General features: G+C 47.3%; 1 protein-coding gene across 1 annotated transcript in view; it reads right to left on the bottom strand.

The window, feature by feature from the left end:
• POLE (DNA polymerase epsilon, catalytic subunit) overlaps positions 1 to 16588 on the bottom strand; it is a 56513-nt gene that overhangs the window by 15085 nt on the left and 24840 nt on the right. Inside the window, exons 22-36 of the mRNA XM_079956276.1 lie at positions 16226 to 16318; positions 14676 to 14820; positions 14260 to 14417; positions 13488 to 13683; positions 12948 to 13162; positions 10693 to 10795; positions 10500 to 10580; positions 9855 to 9977; positions 8747 to 8965; positions 7188 to 7397; positions 4857 to 5000; positions 3332 to 3472; positions 2291 to 2444; positions 2089 to 2195; positions 294 to 470 (exon numbers count right to left, since the gene is read on the bottom strand). Coding sequence (XP_079812402.1) covers positions 294 to 470; positions 2089 to 2195; positions 2291 to 2444; positions 3332 to 3472; positions 4857 to 5000; positions 7188 to 7397; positions 8747 to 8965; positions 9855 to 9977; positions 10500 to 10580; positions 10693 to 10795; positions 12948 to 13162; positions 13488 to 13683; positions 14260 to 14417; positions 14676 to 14820; positions 16226 to 16318 — 2266 coding nt within the window. The remainder of the gene's footprint in view (positions 1 to 293; positions 471 to 2088; positions 2196 to 2290; positions 2445 to 3331; positions 3473 to 4856; positions 5001 to 7187; positions 7398 to 8746; positions 8966 to 9854; positions 9978 to 10499; positions 10581 to 10692; positions 10796 to 12947; positions 13163 to 13487; positions 13684 to 14259; positions 14418 to 14675; positions 14821 to 16225; positions 16319 to 16588) is intronic.

Here is a 16588-nt window from a genome sequence, read left to right on the forward strand (position 1 = left end):
GTAAAAAAAAGATTTAAATCTAGTCTTACTGACTAGTGATTTAAATCGTGATTTAAATCGATTTGATTGAAATCGAATCCACCCTGGCTGGCAGCGAGCAGGGCTAGCTTTAGGGTGCCCACACTGAGTGCCACGCTGCGGGGGGCACCACAACAGTGCTGGAGAATGGAGCGCAAGAGGCGGGCACTGAATTTTAGCGCTGCTGGAATTGGGAGAGCCCGAAGTCTGCCACTGCTGGGGGGCACAGGGTTGGCCAAAGAACGGAGGCGAGCGCTGGATTTCCCTGCTGTTACCTTGTAGCCCAGCAGGAGGCGCTGGATGGCCCTGCAGACGGTCTTGAGGTCTGTCTCCGCTCGCACCTCGAAGGCGTGCTTGTTGGGCGGAAGGAGCTCCTCGCCCACCTTCGCCACCATGGCGCTGTGCTCCGCCGAGTACATGTTGTTGAGGTTGGGCATCTGGTTGCTCCGCACCTGGAGCCGAGGGGAGAGAAGGATGCTGGAGACACAGCTGCAGGTAAAGATCTGGCTCCGTGAAACCATCTGGATGAAAGGACCCTCAGGCGGGGAAGCCGAGGAATCTGCAGCAGCCAACTGGGCTTCTAAAACCGCAGAAGCCGATACCCATAGAACCCTGATTTCCCCTTTTTAAAAAATTATTATTTTTTACTCATTTTTGCCTTCAAAATTATCATCACAATTAAATCATATACACATAGGATTCTCTGAATCCCCGGACTTCCCTCCATCGTTATTCTTTTCCAACTGCATCTTATAATGTTCTCTTTATTTTCTTAATACAGTCAAACCTTGGTTGTCGAACATAATCCATTCTGGAAGCCCGTTTGGCTTCCAAAATGTTCGGCAACCGAAGCGCGGCTTCTGATTGGTTGCAGGAGCTTCCTGCACTCAAGCAGAAGCCGCGTCGGACGTTTGGCTTCCGAAAAATGTTCAAAAACCAGAACATTTACTTTTGGGTTTGCGGCATTTGGGAGCCAAAATGTTCCAAAAAGGAGGCATTTGGGAGCCAAGGTTTGACTGTACTCCATTCTCACCACAGTTCTCACTGTGTTTTCTAAAATCCTGCCAATGTTTTTAATTGTTTACAGTGTTCTTTTAAATAAAATTTAATAAAGAATGGGGAAAATTTGTAAGTTATTATCAGAACCCTGATTTCCACCCAGCTAGAACAGCCCATTAGAGCTGAGCCCAGATCATTATGTGAATGTGGGTTTTTGTCATGAACTGAATGGAAGACTGAGACCTGGGGGTGGCGAGAAAGTGTGTGAATCTAGCAGTTTGTTTTTGGTTGTTAGCTTGTTAATGTCGTTCGTATCGTTTTTTGGATTACGAGTGCTGTAATGCTTTGAGAATTTTACAATGTGACTTTTCTTGCGGTTGTGCTGTTTAATAGTGCTTTATAGAAGGGAGTTGTTTTACTGAGGATTTGTTATTTTTTAATATACAGTGGTACCTCGGTTCTTGAACGTAATCAGTTCTGGAAAATTGTTCGAGTTCCGAAACGTTCAAAAATCGAGGCACAAAGGGCTGTCTGCAAATTCAATTGGGAAAATTGAAAAACACGCAGCGCAAGCCGTTTGACTTCCGAGGTGCATTCGAAAATGGAAGCATCTACTTCCGGGTTTTCGGCATCCGGATTCTGAAATGTTCATCAACGTTTGAAAACTGAGGTATCACTGTATACAACTTATGTTGCAATTGTGATGTTCTGCTATGTTGATATTTACTGTACGCGAGTCGCTTTGTGACTCACGTGAGTGAAAAAGTGGTGTTGCAATATAATACAGTGGTACCTCAGGTTACATACGCTTCAGGTCACATACTCTGCTAACCCAGATATAGTGCTTCAGGTTAAGAACTTTGCTTCAGGTTGAGAACAGAAATCGTGCTCCAGCAGCACGGCAGCAGCAGGAGGCCCCATTAGCTAAAGTGGTGCTTCAGGTTAACAGTTTCAGGTTAAGAACAGAACTCCGGAACGAATTAAGCACTTAACCCGAGGTACCACTGTAAATGAAAGGACAATATTTCAATGAGTGTCAGCAAGCCCCACCCCCCTGGCCACCGACCTTACCGTGTCAAGCACAAAAACAGACGCCTTCCGCTGAGATGGGATGAAGAGGCCAAACAGCGCCTTGTTGCCTTGGGAGTTGTGGTACAGGTAGATGTGCCGGATGCTACCTAAACAGAAACGGAACAGAGCCTCGCGTCAGAGAGCAGGAACTGCCTTCCCAGTTCTTGCCAGCTACCTGAGTATTGGGGATGAGTCTTCTTACCTGGCTCCAGGTAGCTGAACTGGGCCAAGGAGCGCATCTCGAGGTGCTCCAGGTTGAAGGTTTCAGCCTCCCGGCCAGTGAGGTGCCTCACCAAGTTCCTGTTGACCATGCACACGCAGCCCAGGCGGATCAGGGCCCGCAGAAGTAATGGGATCTGGGCAGGGAGGAGAAGAGGAACTAGAGGTTACACCAGGGATGAGAAGAACTGGCAAATCTTCCGGCAGGGTAGGATCTACTGGTAGCTCTGGGTATGATCTGAAGTTGACTGGCAAGGGTATCTGGCCCCAGAGCTTTTTTTCTGGAGGCACTCAAGGGTATACAGTAACCTTTTATTCTTCTTCTTTTTCTAGAAGGAAAGCGCTGTCTGGCTACCTTTGGTTTTTAAAAACCCGCAATGCGAGAACTGAAGTTACAGGAAACCAGGGTGGATATAAATCAATGTTGTTGTTTTTTAAAAACAAATTCAAAAAAATCATTTTTAAAAAATTTAAATTGGATTTATTTAAATTTAAATTGGATTTAACCATAGTGAACTACCCAGAGCAAGATGTTCCATGCTGCTGCCTCAGGGGTTTCCAAAGGAAAGCCAAGGAGGATGCTGAATGCAGCAGGTTTTACCTGTGGCCTCTGCCCAGGTAGAGGATTTTGAAATGAGAAGCCTGAAAAGACCCATTTATGGAAGGCAAGTGAAGGGAAAGCATAAATGACACAGATGGTAGTCTTTTCAAATCAACTTCAAGTCTCAAAAGAAAGAAAAAGGGGTTCTAGCCAATTCTACTCTGAGTATACCCTCCGAAATTACTATATTACCTCCCCTTCACCCTAAGGTCTCAGGGCAGGTCACATTAAAACACAAAAAATCATTTAAAACAACAATAATCACAGGAATAAGGCAGGTCTTATAAATATACACCTCAAGTGTCAATTGTGTCCATTGAGTCTACTCGGAGTTGGACTAGCATGGGGTGCAACCGTACGTCTCATCCTCAGACCTAGAGCTCCCCTTTTCCCGCATCAGACCAGCCAAAGGGAGTTAGTTACCTGGGTCTCGTACACTCCCTCTATATCTGGGGCAGAGAGGCTGGCGTTGATTTCGTTGATGTGCTCCTGGTACATTTCCTCGGGCACAGAGTACTCATAGAGGTTGTAAACCAAGTTGGAGCGAGGAAGGATCCTGTTTACCTGCCGAGATGATAACAAGGACTCAAGTGAGACCCCCCCTCAAGTCTATCTGCACCTGTTTTTACCATGTGGGGCACGGATGGGTGGGTGGGCACAACCACACTCTCCTTTCCTTGTCATAGTAGTTCTGGGTCAACTGGCAACTCTGCCCCAGAATTCTAGACATCTCTCACTGGCTTCAAACGAAAAGCCTTTCGCTTTTGGACTAACCTGCTCCGAGTTGCCCAAAAAGTCATTTGCAGTCAATCTACAGCATACAAAGGCATTATAACTCTTGAATACTTCCATGTTGTTTATTTCATACGTTTATATATTGCCTTTCCTCCAGTGAGCACAAGGTGACGTACATGATTCTTCCCCTTCCTGTTTCATCCACAAAACAGCCCTGTGAGGTAGGCTAGCCTGAGAGACAGTGACTGGCTCACGGTCACCCAGTGAGCTTCAGGGAGTGGCTTCGGATAACCCAGTCAGATGGGCAGGGTACAAAAAATAAAAATAAAAAATAAATAATAATAATAATAATAATAATTTTGGCTGAGTGAGGACTTAAACCCTGGTCTCCCAAGCAGCTAGTCTGACACTCTAACCACGACACCATACAGGCCCTCATTTTGTCCGACATACAAATCTTCATACTGAGCATTTTGAGTAAAACCTGGTTTTAAGAAGCATTTCGCTTGTTCTAAAAGGGAGGGAAAAATATTTCACAGGAGTTCTTCTTGCCTTCTGGTATTCCACATTTCTCCCTCTGAAAAAACGAAGTTTTCAGTGTAAAAGGAAAAAGTTATAGGATGAATATTGATCCAGTGCAGATTCCAATGTATAGTTAGCAAAGTAAAAACTTAAACACGATTCCCCCAAAATAAACCAGAGGCTCCATCAAAGCTTTACTGCTACTGAAGGCAAATGAGCATAATGGTCAGAAATCCAATGCATTCAGGATTGGCACTGTCATAAGAAATCCAGTTGCAGCAGACTTAACTTAAACTTACATAACTTATAATAAGTCACCACACCAGAAGGAAATAGATAGAAAGAGCAAGTGAAACTCAGGCTCCTTCTGGCCTTACTTTTACAGTCAGCATGACTTTGACAGAAAGGATAAGAGAACTACTGTAGTTTAAACCAGCTGTACTCAGCTTCTCTGAAGGTATAACCCAAACACCATGAACCTTCTGCTTGACTCTTTCACACAGAGCAGCTTCCAGAAGCCTCTTGAATTAAGCAGAATAGGAAAGATCTCTACACATCAGATCAATACTTTCTGCACTAAGAAATGCAAACTGACATGAATACTCTACTTTTCTTGGACCAAATCACTTGCGGCAAACAGGAGGTTACCGCAATACACTTACTGCTCCCCCAAGGGACTCACTCCACGCACCTTCCGATATGCAGTGCTCTCTTCAGGTTTAGGGACGCGCTGGTTGACGTAGAAAACACGAGGGACATTCAGCTTGAGGCAGTGCAGGTCGCTTCCAATGACGGCCCACAGCTTGAAGAGGCCTGGCTGGCTGGTCTCGGCGATCTGGGGGAAGAGAGATCACGTCAAGGTGGGCTTGCAAAGGCAGAGGCAGGCATGGAAGCCGCCTGGACTACGCGGAGGCCGGATGCACAACCCAGGGGGAAGCCCTTGATCTCATCTGGTGTGGGGGAAAGGTTTGGAAGCTGAGAAGAGGTGAGAAAAAGGTACAGAGGCTGTGGCATTTGCTGGCCTTTCAGAAGCTCATTAGGGCAAATGGGGCAGGGCCCTGCCAACTTCCACCTCCCTGCCTTCTTTCTTGTAAGCAGTCCAGGGAGTGGCGGCGCCTGTTGGCTTTCTCCTCTTTCTTAGCCCTTGGAGAACAGGGAAGGGGAGGCCCACGGGTCCAAAAGGATTGGGGACCCCAACGCATTACTAGATTTTGAACAGCAAGAGATTATATAACTGCTACCAACACAAACACCTAAGAAAAAGCAAGAACGAAGAACCAAGAGTAGTCCCTGCCTTCCACTGAAGGGAGTCATCATGGGAATTGGGGAGCGAGACAATATTAGGATATAGTTCCGTTCCACCTTAAAAGGGACAGGCAGGACTATTGTGCGTCACATGCCTGTTTACATTTCCAGCACAGTCTGCTGGGAACTTCCGTTTTGTATGTAGCTTTTGTGTTACTGTTTTGCTGGAGATGAAGGGAAGCAGGCATGTTTTCCTTTGTTCCTGAACTATGCTGAATAAAACGCTTGTAAATATGCTTACACACACCTCTGTCCGCCTCTTCTGTGAGAAGTTTTACGCACTCTGCTGATAGAGCGTGCACGGGTCTCTAAACGTATCTGAGGCTCGTGTCGCTAATTGATGCTGTTCCAAGGGAGACCTGCTGCCGGCCGGTGGCTAGAGCCAGCTGGGGGCCTGCCAAATGCCCCCGTCTCCCCGGCAGTATCCCAACAGTAATTGGGCTAGTACAAGGATTAGCACCAGAGGTGCCAACTCGAGCAGAAGGCTTTTTTTGGGGGGGGGGGTGATGTGCGCATGTGCGTGCCACACCAAGAGGTGGAGCCGAACATGGTAGCAGCGCGGCTTCAATGGCTGATTCCTCCTCTCTGGCAGTCAGCCTCCTCCTGCCGCCGCCGCGAAGAGCTGCCAGCCACCGAAATCGCACTGTGCTCGGCTTCACGACTGGCCTCTTCTGCCCTGATTCTTCTCAACGTTGTGGGGGGCTCCCCAAAATATTTTGTGGGGGAGAGCCCTTTCGATAACCCAGATGGAAATTCCCAGGTGTCAGAAAAGGTTATGTATGCTACTACTGCAGCCCGTGGTTTGTTAGCCCCAAAATGGAAATTGAGCGAGGTCCCAACCAAGAAGAATGACAACTTATGCTGATGGGATATGCGCAGCTTGCAGACCTAACATATCGAATAAGAGAACAAGAAGAACATACATTTAGAGAAGATTTTTATTGAATATATGGGAGAAATTCTGTACATTTGAAAATGGCAGCATTAAGATAAATTCAACAGTGTAAATAAGTTTTGATGGATGTAATAATAGAATACTGAATGGCTTAGTTTATGTAAAATATGCAGGGATTTATGATATGCAAAATGAACCATGGTAAGGGAAGTAGGGAAGTCACTGATTATTTTAAGGATGCTTAAATGAATATGATTACTACTAACACACTGGGGTCCCCTTCTCTTGCATGTGTCCCTCACAGTCCCTTAATTTGTTCGAGAGGGTTGGGGAAACCTCCAAAACATATTTTGGGGTATGTGTGTGTGTGTGTGTGTGTGTGTGTGTGTGTGTGGAAAGCAGATTCAATTGCTCAATGAGAAATCCTTGTGCCGATGGAACATTCACCATAGCACTATGCTGAACACAACCCAGCATCTTTATTATTTATTTCATTGCATTTACGTCCCACCTGTCTCCTCCAAGGACTCAAAATACATGGTTCCTATGCCTCCTGATTCAACCACAACAACCCTGTGAGGCAGGTCAGGCTGAGAGACAGCAACTGGCTCCAAATCGCCTAGCGAGCTTCATGGCCAAGTGGGGAATTTGAACCCTAGTCCCTCTCAGATCCTAGTCTGACACTCTAACCGCTATGCTGCCCTGGCTCTCTATTATCTCCTTATGCCTCCATGCATCTGACTTTATAGCATGGTCTGCTGATGGCAGTCTTAAACCCCCTCCCCTGGCAAAGAGCTCCCCCTGCCCCACGATGCTCCTTACCTGCACGATCTGCCAGGGCATGTCCAGGATGCTGCGGGCCGTTTTGCTCAGGTAGCTGCCGAGCCCCATGGAGGGCCTTGCTCTGATCAGCCCCCCGCCCAGGACTGACTCGCCATCTGCCAGCCGCCGCCTCTTGCGACGCTCCTGGCGCTGGCGAGCCTGAACCTCCCACTTCTTCTTGTGATAGCACAGCCAGACCAGGCGTTCCTCCTGCGGAAAAGAGTAGGAAATGGGCAATGACCATCGGACAAACCAAATCCTAACTTTCTTCTGCTTGGGTGGAAAGTCAAATTATTCAAATCAGAAATGGTGGTACCGAACGGCAGGAATCCTGAAAATGTGCAATCTGTAATTTCTGATGCAGTCAGCACTACGCCAACATGATGCCATTACACATATCTACACTACACACACTTGTGAAACACAGACCGCTTATAAACGCCATCTACAACTCCTTGAAAGATTCCATCAACAGTGTCTCTGAAAATTTTTACACATCACTTGGGAAGACAGGTGAACTAATGCCAGGAAGAAGCAAAGATCACCAGTGCGGAAGCAATGATTCTTCAACATCAACTTTGTTGGACTGGTCATGCTGTTTGGATGCCTGATTATTGTCTTCCAAAGCAACTACTCTATTTCAAACTTTAAAATGGAAAGCGTAATGCTGGTGGGTCAACAAAAGAGGCTTAAAGACTCTCTCAAGGCAAATCTTTAAAAAATGTAGTATAAACACTGACAACTGGGAAACACTGGCCTGAGAGCGATCCAATTGGAGAACAGCCTTTACCAAAAGTGTCATGGGCTTTGAAAACGCTTGAACTCAGAACAAAAGGGAGAAACGTGCTAAGAGGAAGGCACGTTTGGCAAACCCTCACCGTCATCAATTCCCGGAAGGACATGTGGATCCAGAATTGGCCTCCACAGTCACTTACGGACTTACTGTTAAGATTGTGTTCATGGAAGACAATCTTACTCGGCTACGAGTGATTGCCAAAGAAGAAGAACTCAGATCTATGGTGTGATAGCGTTTGGGGCTTTTGTTTAGAGAAAAGGCGCGGAAGTTGTGGCGTAACAATAGCTGATAAAATTCTGCATGGCGTGGAGAGAACGGATAAGAGAAAAGCTTTTCTCCCTCTCTCACAACATGGGCACATCCAATGAAGCTGAATCAGGAAAGGAAGCCCTAGTGCATAGCTGCAACTATGGAATTTTCATCAAGTCAGATGGCTTAGTTAAACCTGTCAATGGGTTCTAACCCTGATGGCTGCATTCTACCTCCCATGTTGACGGCAATATGCTTCTGAATACCAGCAAATGGAAATCGCAGTAGGGGAGTGTCAGCTGCACTCAGGTCCTGCTTGTGGATCCCAGAGGCATCTACTTAGCTCCTGGTTGACCAGGATGCTCTACCAGTCAAGCCACTGGCCTGATCCAGCTGGCTTTTTAAAAGATTCATATATGGTAGGATGTTGCTGCTCCCCCATCGTCCAGCCCCAGCCTCACAGCAATCCTTTTTTCCTCTATTTAAATGAAGTTCTCTCCTTCTGCTACCTTACCTTGGTGGTTCCAGAGGGAGGCGGCGGGCCCAAGATCTCCCTCCAGGACTGCGTTAGTTCCGAATTCTGGGACTGCTGCTGGCTCTCTTCTGCTGTAGGGATGCGTTTACGTTTATTCGACACAGGGACCCCCGGCTGCAGAGACTTGGCGACCCCAAAATCTTCCATGTCAGCCACCAGTGTGGAGGGTGTGCCCTCCTGGATTACACTGGCAGAGACCTGCGAGGAAACACCGAAAGGTGGGGAGTACAATGATGGAACCCTCCTTGACTTGAGCACCCAATTACCCACAAAAACTGTCCGTGGCCTCCACCTTCTTCTCAGCTCTGGGATAAAAGTATGTTTTACCTGCTGATGCCCATCTCAGAAAGCACCGGTTTATTTTTATTACAAAAATGAAAAACAGCCTCAAGGGACTGCCATCGTAAACAAAGAACAGATGAGATGTAAAAATAAAACTGACCATTTTGAAACCTATATACAGTGGTACCTTGGTTCTCAAATGCCTTGGTACTCAAACTTGGAACCCAAGCACTGCAAACCCAGAAGTGTTCCGGTTTGCGAACTTTTTTTGGAAGCCGAACGTGCTCCATTTTGACTGCCACACTTTTGATTTGAGTGCCACACTTCCATTTTGAGTGTTACACTGAGGTTTGTCTGTTTTTGCTATTAATTTTGTACATTGTTTATTGCTTTCATTTTATGGATCAATGGTCTTGTTAGATAGTAAAATTCAAGTTAAATTGCTGTTTTAGGGGTTGTTTTTAAAAGTCTGGAATGGATGAATCCATTTTGCATTACTTTCTAGGGGAAAGCGGGCCTTGGTTTTGGAATGCTTTGGTTTTGGAACGGACTTTTGGAACAGATTACATTTGAGAACCAAGGTACTACTGTAGAAAGCAATCAGAAGCCAGGACTATAATTTATGCACATTTATTTGGGAAATAAGTCCTAGTGAACAAAGTAGGAATTACTTCCAAGTAAACATGATGAGGCAGACATTTACTACAACTGATTTTGTGTGTGTGTGTGTGTAAATGCATTTTAATTAAAAAACTGGATTCATTTTTTAAATCCACCCTGTTGTAGGGAGAGCCATCCCTCTTACCTGTCTCTTGCCCTCACTTGTGAACAGCTCACTGATTTTCTTCTGCTTGTACATGTCGTTCTTTTCCAAGAGCTTCTTGTGGAGCCAGTCGGGGTGTCGGACGCGAGGAACAGGGTTTTTTACCTGACGGGACACCGCATTTGTTATTTATTTGGGAGGCTCCCTCTGACTTTCATTCTGCCTGATCCTGCGAGGATACTACTGTTTTTGACCAGAAGCAGAAGGAAACTAGCTATGCTAGAACACAAGACACTTGCACTGACAGTGCTGACATCCAAATCAGAGACCCGTAGCGCAGAAACCCCAGCTTTTCAGCTTTCGTTTGTACAACCCCGGTCCCCAAAAACCAATCACAGAGGAGTAGAAATATTTTAAATAAATAGCTCTGGAGTCCCAGGTGTGCTCTGAGGAATGCAAAGAGCTCTCGTGCATTTGGAAAAGGCTGGGGTCAGTTCCATGCAGGAAGGTTGACCCTTTCTGAAATGAATGGGAACACTCAGGGAGCTAGCTCCATTTTGGAGCTTTGAGTTTTTAGCTAGCTATTGGACCAGAGCAACTAAGTGTGAGAGTTCTGCGGCTACCTCCTGTGTCTCGTAACATCCTGGGGGAGCCCACAGCCCTTTAGCCACCAACCCGACAGTTTACCTGCTGCAGGGCTGCTGGGATGGTAATGATTTTCTGAATTGTGCTGCCCAGTCTCTCGATGTAATAGTCCCAATCCAGGATCTACAAGCAGAGAGACAAGAGGATTTGGGTCAAGTCCAAGACTGGGGACAAGAGGTGTGCCACAGTCAGCCTTGAGTCACAAACTGCTGCAGGACAGCCCCATACTGCTTACCGTCCTGATGTCAAAATCCTGCAGGGAGGGGCTCTTAAGCCATTTCCGGAGATAGTGCCTGCGGACCGAGAGCTCAGCCTGGAAAATGGCCAGCGGAATGGCCCTGGGAAAAATAAATCAAAATGCATCACTTCTGTTTCCAGGAGAGGAGCAGCCTTGTCAGTCTGTTGCATCTTATTATTAAGATTATATAATTATTATTATTATCTTAAAGACTATATGGTTTGTATCCTATGTTTGTTCTACTCAGAATAAACCCACTCAGTTGACCAAACGAAAGTTAGTCATGAGAATTAGCCGTACTTCAGAAGTCGAACGAAATCCATTCCGGAAGTCCGTTTGACTTCCAGAATGTTCAGAAACCAAAGCGCAGCTTTTGATTGGCTGCAGGGAGCTCCTTCAGCTAATCAGAAGCCGCAGAGGACATTCAGGTTCCAAAGAATGTTTGCAAACCGGAAGGCTCACTTCCAGGTTTGTGGCATTAGGGAGCAAAAATGTCTGAATACCAAGGTGTTCAGGATCCAAGGTACGACTGTACTTTAAACCAGTCTACTCTGAGTAGAATGAACTTTTACCAGCTGTGCCTGGTTTGCCAACTATGGCTGTTCCTGGGCAGGAATAGCCTTAGCCACTGCAGTCCATGGGCATTTAAAGCTGTATGACAGCAATGCGATTTATGTGGAGCTGTCCTTGGTCCTGTTATGGAAGTGTGGAAATGGTGCATCCATAATACTATGCAAAGGGTTAATGCTGTAGCACAAAATCCTGTGATGTCATATTGAGGCATTCCCCCCTCCCAGTTCCGTTATCAACTATGTGTGTGAGTTGTAACTGTGAGAGCAGCAAGTGTGTTGTGTTATGCTGCCGCTTGCCCCAGAGCCAGTCTGTAAACGTCAGTCAGTCTCAAGATACAAATTCATGTAAATATGTTTCAGTAACGTAAGTATTATCAACCTCTCTTGTACATTCAATCTGACAAGAACAAGTACAGCAAGTCAAAGCCTTTATGTTATTTTTTAACATTAGAACTGTTGCTTGGTTTTTCCTGGGGGGGGGGGGGAAGATAACTATTTAAAATAGTAGTAAAGGTAAAAGGTAAAGGTACCCCTGCCCGTACGGGCCAGTCTTGACAGACTCTGGGGTTGTGCGCCCATCTCACTTAAGAGGCCAGGGGCCAGCGCTGTCCGGAGACACTTCCGGGTCACGTGGCCAGCGTGACATCGCTGCTCTGGCGAGCCAGAGCCGCACACAGAAACGCCGTTTACCTTCCCGCTGGTAAGCGGTCCCTATTTATCTACTTGCACCCGGAGGTGCTTTCGAACTGCTAGGTTGGCAGGCGCTGGGACCGAGCAGCGGGAGCGCACCCCGCCGCAGGGATTCGAACCGCCAACCTTTCGATCGGCAAGTCCTAGGCGCTGAGGCTTTAACCCACAGCGCCACCTGCGTCCCTCAAAATAGTAGTAGTAGTAGTAGTAATAATAATAATAATAATAATAATAATAATAATTTATTATTTATACCTCGCCCATCTAGCTGGGTATCCCCATCCACTCTGGGTGGCCCCAACAGAATATTAAAAACACGACAAAACATCAAACATTAAAAACTTCCCTAAACAGGGTTGTCTTCAGATGTCTTCTAAAAGTCAGATAGTTCTTTATCTCCTTGACATCTGATGGGGGGGCATTTCACAGGGCGGGTGCCACTACCGAGAAGGCCTGGTTCCCTGTGACCACACTTCTCGCAGGGAGAACTGCCAGAAGGCCCTCAGAGTTGGACCTCAGTGTCCGGGGCTAAACGATGGGGGTGGAGGGTCAAATGATCTGGGGCAACTTCCACACAACTCTGTAAAGTATAATTACCAGCTGGTGCAGAATCTGGCCAATGGTATGCAACATTTTGTTGGAACAAAAGTGGGGTTGTTATCATTTCTGCTTTTTACTATGTTATGCATTTTGTGTTTTCATAAATCGCATGAAGGGTATTATAGAAATTTAATAAATAAAAATCACAACATCTGCACTTGCGGCCCATCTGCCAGCTTCAAGGTCCTTGCGTTAGGTTACAGAGCCCTGAACAACTTAGGTCCAGTGTACCAGCTGAACTCTTCTACTCCAGTTCAACAGCCAAAATCATCTACAGATTTGGTCATTCCTTGAGTTGGTGAGGCTCATTTCACAGCAACAAGAAACTGAGCCTTTCACATCAACGGCCCAGCATTGTGGAATACTTGTGCCCCTCTGATCGATATATACCTCTCTGTGACCGGGGATCCTTCTGGCTTCTTAGAAATGATAAACCGGCAGCTCAGACCAGCATCCTTCACCATCTGATCCCCCAGGAACTCAGCCAGGCGCTTAGCGGTGCTGATGGAGGTGGATTTTTGCTCCCCATAATCCTCCAGTTTGCGAGACATGGACCGGTTCTCAGAGATAAGCTCAAACAACTCCGAGTCAGGCATATTGGCAGCCTGAAAAAAAAAGAGAAAGGAATGCTTGCATTTGCCAGCCATATCCCCCTCCTGGACCACTTTGGAGGCAGGGCAGCTCAGCATCCCATGTTGGCTGCACTAAAAACTCTGAAGGCTGCAGGAAGCCTGGGAGATGCCCATGTGTGGAAGGGGAGAAGAGGACTTTACAGCAGCAACAGGAACCTCGTCTTCTTTCCAGCAGGGGGTTCTGCCCTTAACTGGCCACCAATTCCCCATTATCTTCATCACCAAATGCCCACTGTGGAGAGATTTGACCATACCGTCCCAGGAAAGCCAGAAGACTCACCTTGGAGCCTCAACCCACCTTGCTGTAGAGCACATCCAGCCAGTAGTCGGCCACTTTGGCGACAGAGGCATAAACCTCTTCCAAAGTGGTGCCTTTCAGGAAGGCCTCAAAGACGGACGACTGGAAGATCTTGACCAGCTGCAGCTCCCCCCGCCGTTTCACCTCAAACCCCTTTAGCTCGGCCAGGGAGCCGTCCTCGTTGAACACAGCGTACCTGGCGCAGAGCAAAATAGTCAGCCTGAGCATGGTCGGCACCTTCCCTCTCCTGTGTCTTCTCTTTCCTGTATCGGGGGGGGGGGGGTCCCACCTTTTTATCAGTGGTGTCTGGTGCCTGTTGGGACTGATAGGGTGGAAGGCAAGGAGTCCAACAGTAGGTGGCGCCATAGCCAATGAGAGGCAGAGGCAACTAAGACTAGTTTTGTCCCCCTCCTTCTCCCTGCTGAGTTCTACAAGGGGCAACCCTGAAAGGAAGGAGGAGGAAGCTTGCCACAGCCAGTCTATGCCCTGGGGTTGATTGTAAGTAAAAAGGCAGGTGGGGGCTGAGTGAGGTTGATGGGTCAGTGGCCACTTCGTCCCAGTGCCTCCGCTATCTGTTGCCCTCCAGATATTTTGGACTACAGGTGGGGCTGCGTCCCCTGTGCCCTACTGGACCAGCCTCCAGGGCTTCTTACAACTAGAAAGGAGGGGTTCTGAAAATGCACATCTATTAAGGATCTAGCAGCGATGTTTCAAGTCCTGCCATCTTCCAGGTTTAGCTGAGCCGAGGAGGTGCTGCCTCCCCAGACCTCACCTTTTCTTCAGCTTCTTGCCCTCTTCCTTGGAGGCGGGGAGAATCATGGCCAAGTACGGGCCGTCCACTTCAAAGAAGATGCTGTTCTCTGAGCGGGAAACATAGGAGAGCGAGGCCGGGTCCACCAGCTCCTGGTACTGATCATTCGTAAACCCTTCCTGCAAGTAAGTGACACACACGCTGGGCGCTTCGGCCTTGCAAGCTCATGCTGCACCCCAGAACAATTTAACGGGAGGGCTGGAAACTATATATGATGCAATCCCTGCAGGGGGGAAGCTAAATGTCAAACATACCCATGGTTTCCATGCCCTGTTTCCAGACTGTCTTTATGGAAGACCCCCCCCCCCCACTCCCAAATCCTGTCGATTCGACTTGCCCCCAACTCCTGCTGAGGATAAAGGCTTGAGGTTCCTCACCTTCACCATGATGTTCAGCATAGCACCCGGATAGGAGATTGTCACCTTGGGCTTCTTGGCGTGGGTTGATTTGATGACAAAGTTTTCTGGGAAGCTGTTTGGAAGCACACACCAGATCCCGTCTGTGTCCAGCTCCAGCGGCCTCCTGGGAAAGGGGAAAATTGGAGAGGTGTTTCCATATGGGAGCCCAGAGGGCACTCTGCAAAAGCAACCACCTTATGAGGAATGGTTGCAGCAATCGGAGCTTTTCAGTTTAAGAGAAAAATCGAGAAAGATGTAGCGATTTATAAAACTATGCACGGCGAGGAGAGAAAACGGATAAAGAAACGCTTTTATCCCTCCCGTAACATTCAAACTCGTGGTCATCCGAGAAAGCTTATTGTTGGAAGGTTCGGGACAGACAGAAGAAAAGAGTTTTTCACACAGTGCATAGTTAAACTATGGACACCAACTTGGATGGCTTTAAAAGAGGTTTGGACAAATTGATGGAGGACTATGGATAACTACTAGTCATGATGGCTATTTGCTCTGCCTCCATGGTCAGAGACAGCAAATGATTCCTAATACCAGTTGCAGAGAACCACAGGATGGGAAAAGTGTGTCTCCATGCCCATCGCTCAGACCGCATCACTGAGGTCCAGCTCTGAGGGCCTTCTGGCTGTTCCCTCACTGCAAGAAGTGAGGTTACAGGGAACCAGGCAGAAGGCCTTCTCGGTAGTGGCACCTGCCCTGTGGAACACCCTCCCATCAGATGTCAAGGAAATAAACAACTATCTGGCTTTTAGAAGACATCTGAAGGCAGCCCTGTTTAGGGAAGTTTTATAATGTTTCATGTTTTATCGCTTTATTATCATTATTATTAATATTCTGTGGAGAGGTGTGCAGAGTGGCTGGGGAAACCCAGCCAGATGGTCGGGATATACATCATCATCATTTATTATTATGTGCTCGGGTCCTGCCTGAGGGTTTCCTACAGGCATCGATCAACCACTGTGAGAACAGGATGCTGGACTAGACGGGCCATTGGCTTGATCTAGCAGGCTCATTTGTTCTTACGAAAGCTGATGAAGTTTACAAAAGCAACTGTCTGCAGAGACACACAGCGGGTCTTCATCCCTGGCTCTCTGAGTTGCTTAAGAGACCTGCTTCTTTTTCTGGGCCAAGACCGTAAGGAGCAGACCATGGGGCAGTGTGCCTTTGAGTCCAGCTCCAGACCAGTCATTCCTTGTGGTTAGAGACAGAAGAGATCCGGAGCGGGACAACTCATCTTTGCGTCAATTTCTTTTCTTTTCTTTTCTTTTCTTTTCTTTTCTTTTCTTTTCTTTTCTTTTCTTTTCTTTTCTTTTCTTTTCTGTGTTTACACATAACAACCTTCCTCTTAAAGGAGCCCTGGGCAACACACCATAACAAAACACAAAACAAAACCATAGGAAAAGCACCGTCATCCATGAAGAAGGAGCATACCACCTTCGGGCAACAGGCACACAACATCCAAGCTCAGAATCTCCTCACCTCCAGCTGCCGCAGCCAGCCACCATTCAAGTACTCACCCAATTTGCTCTATCAGCTCCCTGGCCTGTGTGATGATGTTGGCGCCCGTGAAGCAGACAATGCCGGCCATTTCCATGGAGTACCACCGAGCTCTGCATAGGGAAGAGGACTAGTGAGAACAGGAAGAGCTGCTCTGGGTCAGCTGCTTTGCAAACAAGGCTTGAGCGACTTAATTATTGTAAACTTGGCTTGAGGACTGATCTGCTAAAGATGCGGCCAGGTCTCCTGGTCAAGGAGCTGCAGTATTTATGTGTTAGGGGGCTGCTTCCCCCTGCTCACATTGCTTGCCAATCCCACCCCCTCCCTTCACACCTCATCCAAGTGCCCCACATCCTCACTGCTCCTCAGTGTCCCTCCAACCC

Source organism: Podarcis cretensis (assembly GCF_951804945.1).
Source record: "Podarcis cretensis genome assembly, chromosome: 16".
In the NCBI taxonomy this organism is placed as follows: domain Eukaryota; kingdom Metazoa; phylum Chordata; class Lepidosauria; order Squamata; family Lacertidae; genus Podarcis; species Podarcis cretensis.